This window comes from Monopterus albus, unplaced genomic scaffold, assembly GCF_001952655.1.
Source record: "Monopterus albus unplaced genomic scaffold, M_albus_1.0 scaffold84.1, whole genome shotgun sequence".
NCBI classification, from domain to species: domain Eukaryota; kingdom Metazoa; phylum Chordata; class Actinopteri; order Synbranchiformes; family Synbranchidae; genus Monopterus; species Monopterus albus.
The window spans coordinates 911899-922762 of NW_018127964.1; the positions used below are offsets into that span (position 1 = coordinate 911899).

General features: G+C 40.4%; 2 protein-coding genes across 3 annotated transcripts in view; one reads left to right on the forward strand and one right to left on the reverse strand.

Moving 5' to 3' along the window:
- Positions 1 to 1269: 1269 nt before the first annotated feature.
- On the forward strand, positions 1270 to 9474 carry nmt2 (N-myristoyltransferase 2). 2 transcript variants are annotated; one of them, XM_020607247.1, is made up of 12 exons: positions 1270 to 1491; positions 1885 to 2002; positions 3072 to 3213; positions 3822 to 3940; positions 4026 to 4117; positions 4233 to 4349; positions 4461 to 4631; positions 4737 to 4845; positions 4950 to 5120; positions 5221 to 5388; positions 6181 to 6318; positions 6992 to 9474. In XM_020607247.1, the coding sequence occupies exons 1-12, from the start codon at positions 1382 to 1384 to the stop codon at positions 7010 to 7012; spliced, it is 1476 nt and encodes a 491-aa protein (XP_020462903.1). In that variant the 5' UTR covers positions 1270 to 1381; the 3' UTR covers positions 7013 to 9474. The 2 variants fall into 2 exon arrangements, with proteins under 2 accessions (XP_020462903.1, XP_020462904.1); XM_020607248.1 differs by lacking the exon at positions 1270 to 1491 and adding an exon at positions 1541 to 1725.
- A 410-nt stretch (positions 9475 to 9884) lies between these two features.
- Positions 9885 to 10864, reverse strand: part of rpp38 (ribonuclease P/MRP 38 subunit) — a 2088-nt gene continuing 1108 nt past the window's right edge. Inside the window, exon 2 of the mRNA XM_020607235.1 lies at positions 9885 to 10864. This exon is cut by the window's right edge and continues 335 nt beyond it. Within this exon, the coding sequence (XP_020462891.1) occupies positions 10374 to 10864 (491 nt within the window). The 3' untranslated portion in view covers positions 9885 to 10373.

Here is a 10864-nt window from a genome sequence, read left to right on the forward strand (position 1 = left end):
CCCGCCCCCCCCCCCCTTTCTCTCCCATGCAGGAAACTTGCCACAGCACTAGCATATTATAAGTAACACTGCAGGCGTCTCAGAGAATGTTTGCTTGATTGATTTCTTCCATCTGCTGCTGCAATTGTTGTAAAAATCCTGTACAGTAATTAGCAAGGCACCAATCTCTCTCAGAGTAAGCAGTTAAGGATTTGCAGGAGTTTTCAGTGTAGCACGGGATAGACAAAGCTAAGTGATTGTAAGTGAAGCTAAACTGCAGGTCATTTCAGTTGATTTTCTTATTTTTGTGTTTTTGGAGGATGCAACCCTGTCTTGAATGTGTTAATGTGTGCCTGGGTGGTGGTAGTCTCTGACTGTGCTGCTGCTGGTTGTGAGTTTGTTTTGTCAGCGTCAATGTGAATGCTGAGCGATGATCAACATACATCCATTTATGGATCATATAGTCATAGCAATCATATTACAGTGTGTCTAGCTATTTTCTTTCCTCCACCTGGTCGAAATTATGTGTGAATTGATGTTGTGAATGGCCTCTTTTTCCCTTAGTATCTCAGTATCCCCCAGTTCTAGAGCTTCCTGAGTGTGTAAATTGGTTGCTCGTATTATGTTGAGCCTATTATTCTGAATAAACAGCCAAACTCTAAGGATTTGTGTCTGTTTGTATACAATATTTAGCACTTTTTCTTGTCAAGTCATTTAAAGGTTCACATTCAGTCATGGACTCCTTTTTATTCTGACTGTCTTCTTTAGGAACCAGATGAAGAGAAGATTGTCATGACTAAATGCTGGCAGAACTGAACATCTCATTATTTGTGACCAAATACCTTAAATTGTCAATACTCTGGGAATTATTATAAAATTATTTTATAAATAATACAAATGTTATTAATAGACCTCTACCTCCAAGTCATTGATGGTACACTTCATTAGTGCTGGGCTGTTTTGATATTACTGTACTGTGTATCTTGTTTCTACTTCAGAGAATGTGATTCATTGTTAATGTCACTTAGTCCTATTATTTAGGGAAACTATCAATGCTTCATTCAAAAAATTACCTGCAAGAGTGGTAAACATTACAGATTTGCTCCATGTTATAGTTTGACTGCAAATTTCAGGGGGATTTTGTATTACTAAGGTAAAGCCATATATGAGGATCCCTTTGTCAAAATCTGTTATTAGTTTGTGGCCATGTGGTACATATTTCTAAAATCAAATAGGCACCACTGGACTGTAACCTATATCATTTAAAAATTAGGAGTATCTCTGTTTTCCCAGCATTGGCCTCTAGGTGGTGCGGTTTCCTTCAGTATTTTCATTGTTTTTTTTTTCCTTCTCCGCCCGTTGCCCATCATACGGCGTCTGTATTTAAAAAAGCATTTTTACGATGGCGGAGGACAGTGAATCTGCAGCCAGTCAGCAGAGCCTAGAGCTGGACGACCAGGACACCTGCGGGATAGACGGAGACAACGAAGAGGAGAATGAGCATATGCAAGGGTGAGGATGGCCTGTGCTGTCTGTCTGGGAAACGCAGTAACGTTATTTCAGGCAGTCTGCGTGTGTGCTTGGTGGGGAATGGCTAGTCCGGTTAGCTAGCTAACGTTAGCTACAGGGAAGTCACTTCTTTAGTAACATCACTGTTGATTTGAAACGCTGGGGTTATTGTCATTTTTTCCTTTTAACTATGTGTGCATTCACGTGCCAGCCAGTAGTCAGCCATTAACACAAATGGTTAGTGAGCCAGCTAACGTTAGGCTAGCTCCGCTGTCATTCGTTGCTATGGTAGCTAACGTTAGCTCTCTGCTGCTGTGGGTGGGTGGGTGTGTGTATTAGGAGTCAAAGTCAGCCTCCGTTCAATATTGTCCTGTGGGTTTGTCTCTGTATCTGCAGGAGTCCAGGGGGAGAACTTGGAGCCAAGAGGAAGAAGAAGAAGCAGAAGAGGAAGAAAGAGAAGCCAAGTTCAGGGGGAGCCAAGTCTGACTCTGCCTCTGACTCTCAGGAGATAAAGGTGCGAAGATGACCTGCTGAAATGTGCAGGGGCTCTTTCTGGATAGGTGATAAAATCCAAAATCACAGTCCACTGACCTGGTGGAGTCGCTTGCTATTCTGATGGACAGTGTACTAAGAATAGGTGAAGGCAGTATTATAGTACTTTTACAACAAGTCGAGATAAACCTGTTTGCTTGCTATCAGTGTGAATGGGTATAGGCATCATCCATATGTGGCCTTGACTCATAACCTACAGAAACATTATTTACTGCAGTACCCCAAATTATAATGGTTGTGAAATTAGATTTAATTTATATAGCCCAGTATATCACAAATCACAAACTTGGGGGCTTCTGTTCTCAGCAGTGTTTAAACACATTAGCACATTTCTGTAGACATCATTTTGCCAGTTATGCTTTGTCTCTGTTCACATCATATTTTAGTTTTACAATCCCAGAAATATGAATAATAATATGTGATACCTAGTGCTACACCTTATCCAGGTATTTGATCACTGTGGACACAAGCTTCCTCAGCTTGAATATCATTAGTGCTTGTATGCAGTGTAATGACGATCTACATGCTGAAATGAAAGCATAAGTCTGACAGTAGAGTAGACTAGAGAATAATTATAAACTGGTGATCCCACCTTTCATTTCTGCTGATAAGATAAAGACAAACAAAACAGGATACACATCTGGATCTGCACATTACACCACAGTGTCTGAGCACCTACAAGGTGCGCTGATTTCAAGTTTCATTCAGAAATTAAAGACTGTCCACTGACACAGTGAGAGGCAACAGCAGTGGAAACATGCACAACTACCACAAGTACACATAAAAAAAAAGAAAACAATGCACAACACTCTCAGAAACCTCCGGACACTATTAGAATCATGTATAAAGTGAGATGAGTAACCAGGATTTTCATAATACATGTAAACAAGTAAGTTTGGATTATGTCAGGCATTTGTCTTTGGCCTAGTGATAAATGTTATGCCACACAACCACAGAGAAGTTTGTGTTTTTCAACTTACGGACCACTGTATTTATGTTTAGATGGTTACGTGTTTTGTATTGGCATATAGAATCCTGGCTTACCCATTCAAAAGCTGCAGGACATCCAAAGAGCCATGGAGCTGCTTACCTGCCAAGGTCCTGCAAAGAACATTGACGAGGCAGCTAAGCACAAGTACCAGTTTTGGGACACTCAGCCTGTGCCAAAGCTAAGTAAGTACCGCAAGAACGTTGTTTATTTATTTTTTAAAACCTAATTTATTTATATTGTGTGACAAAAATAGCCCATATTATGTTTAAATAAAGCTTTCACTGAGGTATTCATCTCATAAGTTGTTAATGATTCAGTGATTGGCCACTGGTAAATTATAGAAATTGCTTAACTCAAACAGTGTATTAGCTGACAAAATAAGGTTGTGTATTGTCTTTAATTCTGTTTTTGTGCTCGAGTACCTTCTACTGGATTTATCTTCACTTGGTGTGGCTGCTCAAAGCTAGGGTCCCAAAAACATGTCAGCTGTGAGGTACAGTGGGGGTCCGGATACACTCGCTGGGCATGCTTGGTGGCATTAGATTAAGCTGTTACCATGACAACTGTTGGACTAGTCTGTGCAGGAGGGCTGGTGCTATGGGCCTTTCTGGTTGAAACAGGACCAACAACAGCAGATTTTATAAATGTCTTTAGTGATGCTGTCAGCAGTTTTATGGTTTTACCGGTTTGGATCCACAGCAAAATGTATGAATGTTAATGAGCCTATTTTAAATGTGTTGATTAGAAAGTAATTTTATATCATTTGACAAGAGCTGTGCTATTTTTGCAGATGAAGTTGTGACAAGTCATGGGCCGATTGAAGCTGACAAAGAAAACATCAGACAGGAGCCATATTCCTTACCTCAAGGCTTTACATGGGACACGTTAGATCTCAGCAATGCAGATGTAGTGAGTACAGTGTTCATCTCAAACACTTAATCAATAAATACATGTTGTAGAAGTGATACATGAAAAAATGTCCTGCCTCTTTCAGCTGAAAGAGTTGTACACATTGTTAAATGAAAACTATGTGGAGGACGACGATAACATGTTCAGATTTGATTATTCACCGAGCTTTCTAAAATGGTAAGCTTTTAATTCTGATGTTTTGTTTATTGCTTTAATGATGTTTCATTAGCTGCTCATCAAATATATACAGTCAATGGTCTGCCCTCTCGTTAAGCATGTCCTTCTGTTTCAGGGCTCTGCGTCCACCTGGCTGGTTACCACAGTGGCATTGTGGTGTGAGAGTGTCCTCAAATAAAAAGCTTGTTGGCTTCATCAGTGCCATCCCTGCAGATATACGCATCTATGACACGTGAGCACTCATAATTGATTATGCATATTTGTAGCACTTTGGATTGAAGGATTTAATGGAAACCCTTTTACACTAATGTTAGATCTGTCTTCTTCCTTTCTGCTGCTCCAGCCTGAAGAGGATGGTAGAAATTAACTTCCTGTGTGTCCACAAAAAGCTGCGTTCAAAGCGTGTCGCTCCTGTGCTAATCAGGGAGATCACACGGAGGGTGAATCTAGAAGGAATATTTCAGGCAGTATATACGGCAGGAGTGGTACTGCCTAAACCTGTGTCCACATGCAGGTACACTGTGCAATATTCAACATGAAACACAGGACATGGTTTCAGAAAGTTACTTAAAAACCAGTACTCCTGAACTCTTTTTCTGTTTCTTTTATTTCTGGTCAGGTATTGGCATCGTTCTTTGAACCCCAGAAAGCTTGTGGAAGTCAAATTCTCCCACCTGAGCAGAAACATGACCCTGCAAAGAACCATGAAACTCTACAGACTGCCAGATGTAAACACTTAACACCTGTTTATGCAGGATCTGTTCTTACCATTCCTATTAATGGCAGGAGTTTACATCGACTTTTTTTCTGCCACTTTCCACACCCTGTATAGAGCACCAAGACTCCAGGTCTCCGGCCGATGGAGAGGCGTGATGTCTGCCAGGTCACTGAGCTGCTACAGAAATACTTGAGACGTTTTCACCTTGCACCTTCAATTGCAGAAGAGGAGGTTGCGCACTGGTTTTTGCCACAGGACAACATCATTGACACATATGTAGTAGAGGTCTGTGGAATCAGTTCCTACTCAGACTAACTCGGTGCCTGTCTGTTGTTTGCTAATTGTTTTAAATAGCTGTTGTGTGTGTGCGTGTCTCTCTCTTCAGAGTGCTGGTGGCGTACTGACGGATTTCACTAGTTTCTACACTCTGCCCTCGACCGTGATGCATCACCCTCTTCATAGGAGCCTGAAGGCTGCTTACTCTTTTTACAGTGTTCATACACAAACCCCGCTACTGGACTTGATGAATGATGCACTGATCCTGGCCAAACTGGTAATGTTACTCTACTGTTGTGAAACCCATGCAAATATCAGCAAATGAAGCTGTTCATAATCAGCTCTTACCTTTAAGTGGACAGTGTTAAATATAAGTGTAAATGACCACTGAGACGGATTGTGATCCGATCACTGAAACCACTTGCAGAGGTGGTCTGGGACACATTTGACCACATATTGTTTGTAGTTTAAAAGCTAATGCGTCCTGATGCATGGTCAACAAGACAGTGTTGCAAGAAAATACGTCATCAGTACAGGACGTGATGGTTTCTTTGACAGTGTGCCAGTGTTCAACAAAAGAAAAATGGAGAGAAACATCTTATACAAATCTATCAGTGTATTGCGAAAGCTTTCATGATACATTAATGTACAAATCTGATGCTTGTCTTCTGCTTCTTCTTTGGTAGGGAGACTGTTGGTGCAAATAATTGTGTCTGTGGCCGTTCAATATTTAAGCGGACATGCTGCAGCAGCAGTGAAATCTGAACACAAGTGGTCAGGATGGACATTTGGAGATGCATGTATATTGACAGGTGTAAATGGTGATGCGTCTCGCTGTCCACTTGTGATCCAGTCATCCAAGACGCATTTTAAAACCAAGTCTAAACAGGGCTTAAATTAAGGGAAATGGAAAGATGTCTGCAGAGCCCAAATATTAGAGGAAAGAAACCACAATCCAGGCCTTCCATAATCAAATTGTACAATAGTTTTTAAAGTTAAACCAAGATTTAAATTTGTTTTCTTGCCACTGTGACACTCAGTTTGTGATTTCTTATTCTGTTTCTAACAGAAAGGCTTTGATGTGTTCAATGCCTTGGATCTAATGGAGAATAAGGTGTTTCTGGAGAAACTCAAGTTTGGCATAGGAGATGGAAATCTGCAGTATTACCTCTACAACTGGAAGTGTCCCCCTATGGACCCTGATAAGGTCGGCAGCACGAATTGTTTGAGATATCGATTGTCGCCATTTCAGTATCCTTCAGTGCCTGGTGTTGAGACTCAGTGATGACAGATGAATTGTAGTTGGTATTTGTAGTGTAAGTTGCCTGTAGTTAACATATCTGTTTTATATGAAGCTGTTGCTTGTTATGCAATACACGTTGCATGTTGCACAATCAATGGAAATGGACTGTATTTTATATAGCGCTTTTCTCACAGTGTGTTGCACTGGCCAAAGCGCTTTACAGAGGATCATACACCATTCACCCATTCACCCATTCACACACTGATGACGACAGGCTGCCATGCAATCAAATTAAGTGGGCTAAAAGTGCTGCAGTCAGTGCTAATTGTGATATTATATAAAGTAAGGTAAATGTTGCTTTCCAGCCCACAAAGACTCTGCTGTGAGAAAACATGCTTTTAAACACTGGAATTAACTATTTGAGGAGCACTGATTTAGTGGTGATGGATTTGCAGTATTTACTGTATAATTCTTTTTACATTAGTTTTTTGTTCTTATTCGTTTGGATTGTGTTGCACCAGCAATCCATAAATTCTTCACCAAATATTTGATTTCAGTTTTCCCAAAAGGTATTAACACTAAGTTTGTTCCGTCATGTAAAAACTCATCTAACAACGGGTTACCCTCTGCTCTTCAGGTTGGCCTCGTCCTTCAGTAGCAGGTCTCTTCATGGCTCCCACACAAACAGTGACTCGGAGGCTTTCAGCGACCTCTGACTATTCCTTACCTGGACATACAGGTAGCCCAAGCTAGACAATGAGAACTACAACAGTAAACCAACCTGGTGACGGGAGGTGGTCCACCTGGCACCTGCATCATCAAGAACAGTCTCAGTTCACCAGGAGGTGAAAACTCTCAAATCATCAACATCCTGAATGTGAAGTCATGCTATGCCTCAGATGCTCAAACAGTACAGTGCTCCTGACATGCACGCTCATATTTACAACACAACAGTCTGACATTCAACAGGATGCCTTGACATTGTGGATTTTGTTTGATTCTTTTTTGTCACCACACACATTGTTACATGGGACAGGCATATAGTTTAGTTTCACTGACATGGGGCCATATAAATCATATTAAGTAAACATGGCCATATAGAATTGTTTTGATTTTGTTATCCTGCAGCTGAACAAATTTTCCCATCCATTGTCATATTATTGTGGCCAGAAGTGTGTCTGCAAGCTGTGCTGGGCCTTAGAATTAGAGATGATAGCTGACATATAAAGGAAAAATCATTTTTCCCCTTAATCTTTCTGAAGAAATATCTTCACAACAACACAACAAAAGACTCATGCAACCATTGCATTGATGTTCTTGTTAAAAATCTATAGTTATCTGTACATTTAAAGCCAGATCATATTTATTCCTGTAGAGTGAGTTGGGGTGTGTGAAGGCTGATCCAAAGTATTTTCCTCATCAGTAGATGCCACTGACTTTCTTCAGCTAATGTGGGTTTAAGTCATTTTTGATGAAGAATGTATTGCATCAATGAAGCACAATTTTTGAGTTTGTAAACAAGCAAAAGGGTCCATTAGCCCAGATTTGAGAGCAGATGGGTTGTGGTACATAAAACTAATGATCTAAGCTATTTCCATGTTACAAACCTGTCTCTAGAGTTCGTATTTTTAATACAACACTCCAACCATGTCATGTTCGCCAGTATGCTCAGCATAGTTATTTTCATGACAGTGGAGATGAATAAGAGGCAAAAGGAAACTGCAGCTACTAAATTAAGAAAGGAAGACATGCCACATGCAGCAGAAGCAGCACACGTGCCAGAAAACAGCAGTTAAACCACAGCCCAGTGGATTTAACATGCATTTTTCTTTCTGAATTATCAGTGTTTCATTCTGGAGACAGTTTTATAATGTAGAAATGGCTTATTGTTTTGAAAGAATATATGTGGTTAAGTCATTTAAAACAGCCAAGGTTAGTTTTGTTTTATTTAATTATTGTACCTCAGATCACTTACAGAGTTTGACTTGCTACTTTAAGCAGCCTGCTACAGATAAACTAGGATGTTACATGTGCTCTTAATCAACCTTAAATAAGCAAACAGAGCACAAAACACCTAAAAGGGTCTAAAGAAATCATTTACAACAGCATGCAGTCAGAATACAGTGGCAGAATAAAGCCTGTATCAGTAAGCGCATCCACTGAAATGTGAGCATTTCTTGTTTTTCCAGGTGTTTTTAATGGTATTGTATTTTGTGTGTCTGAAAAATATACTGTAGGGCATTTTTTTGTGTGTTGTGCAGCTAAATGCGTGAAACGGTTCTTATATTTATAATTGTACTTTGCTGATTGTTTTCAGACAATTCCTTTTCTTTCCAGTATTTCCCTAAAATTTCCAGTTAAATAGGCAAATTTAAAATGTTTGTGGGTTTGGAGTATGTGGGAGTTCCCTGGAGGATGAGGTGGAAAAACAACTGTCAGGCCACTTGTTCTGTGGTTTTACTCAAATATTTAAAATGGTACTTTTTGTCCTGAGTTTACTTTGCTCTGAGTTTATTTTTTGTCTGTTGTTCCTGTTTATGTGGCTCCGCACAACAGAAAAGGTCAAGGCTGCTGTCATTTTTGTCGCTGGTTATTCTGTATGTGATGTAATTGTCTTATTTCTTTGTAGATTAGCAACAAAGACAACGGACAGTCAGTGCTTCAGGATTCGGAGAATTTTTAACCATTGAGAAGTTGAATGAGTTGCTAATTTAACACTGAAAGTGGCTACCGAGTCAACGGTGTCCCTCATGGATATCGGCTGTGTCCCAGATGTGTTGCCTGCAGCTGTTTGAATGAACTTCAAGCATATCAGTTTTGCTGCTGTGTTGATTTGAGCATTGTTGTTATCTACACCCTTTAGTGAGAACTCAACCCGAAGTACCTGCCTTATTTAAAAGATTTTTTTTTTTGTGATGTGTGCGGGGGGTTGTGTTTACAGTTTTCTCTAACTGAAGAACAATATTTTTTATTCAGATCCATTGTAAGCTGTCAGAAAGCTGAAGAACTTGTACCAGCATCATTTAGATATGGCCCCATGCAAAAAACAATGTTTGAACACACACACATTGGCTCTACCAGCATGGATATTTGATTGAATAAATTCACTTTAAAAAGTAATGTTTTTTTTGTTTAGTTTTTTTTTTATAGCTGTGCCACAGCTAACTAACAAACAAACAAACACACGGTGCCAAAAGGATAACTTCCTTGGTAGAGATAACAAAAATGATGGCTGCAAAAACAGAGCATCATTATAGTTACCCGATAAGACAAATTTCTGCTGCTTGATGTCCATCCATCCATTATCTATATTGCATACCCTGAATAGGGTTGTGGGGGTGCTGAAGCCAATCCCAACTGACATTGGGCAAGAGGCGGGTACACCCTGGACAGGTCACCAGTCTATCATAGAACTGATATGTAGACAACTAAACACACACACACACACACACATACTTCCTGCAATTTAGATTCACCAATCAACCTAAGCTGCATGTCTTTGGACTGTGGGAGGAAACCAGAGGACCAACACAACATGCAAACTCCAGTGAGGTCTCAAACCTTCTTGCTGTGAGGCAACATTGCTAAATCACTGTACTGATTTAGAGCTTCAGCGTAATGACTCACCCATCTCAAGCAAGATTCGTGTACTGTATTTGCAAAGTCATCTGTAAATCGTACAGAATGAGTCTTAAAACAATGGCTGGCCAAAATGTCAAAAAATGCATTCACAAAACTAAAACTTAAAATGTTTATGTAAAAATGCTTAAACAGTGGATCCAAGCTTGAGGGTCAGGAGGTTTCCAAGATAAATCTGAGGAGCCACAATATGATTGGATTAAAAAGGAAAAAGAAATTCTAAGTCACAAACCTGATGACTTTTTCTGACAGCTTTTATCTGTGAAGTACTAAACATTTTCATGTCTTTGGGCTTTCAAAATGAAAGAAATGAACCTGTAACTGAGCTACAACATGCAAAAACACTAGTAGGTTCCTTTAAATATCTGGCAGAGTTTGTTTCATTTGTCTGGTTGTGACTTAACCTTCTTTTTCTTTGCAGGGTTAGCAACTATTTTCTTCACTTGGAGAGGCTGCAGCGTACAGGAGGAAGGAGACTCTGTGACCCCCTCAGACTCGCTCACCAGTTTCCTTTTCTGGCCTCTCTTCTCTCCAGCCTCCTCTTCATCAGCGGTAGTTGCTGAACCTTGTAGCCATGCAACATCTAATGAAGGTACTCTGGGCTTAATGGCTTCAACAGTGTCAGTGAAGACGTCCTTATCGCCAGAGATGCACTGTCTGAACCCCAGTGCAAGGACACTTTTCAGACCCAGCGGCTCAGACACACTCTGGCTCAGGCGAGGCACCTGGCACGCCGGCACGCCTCTCGTTGCACTCAGCGCAATCAGGTGATGTGTCATGTGTTTGGGTTTGACAGATTTGCACACAAGCACCAGTTTGAGTTCATTCTTCTCCAGAGCTTTGGTGACCTCATTGATGCCAATGGCCAGTT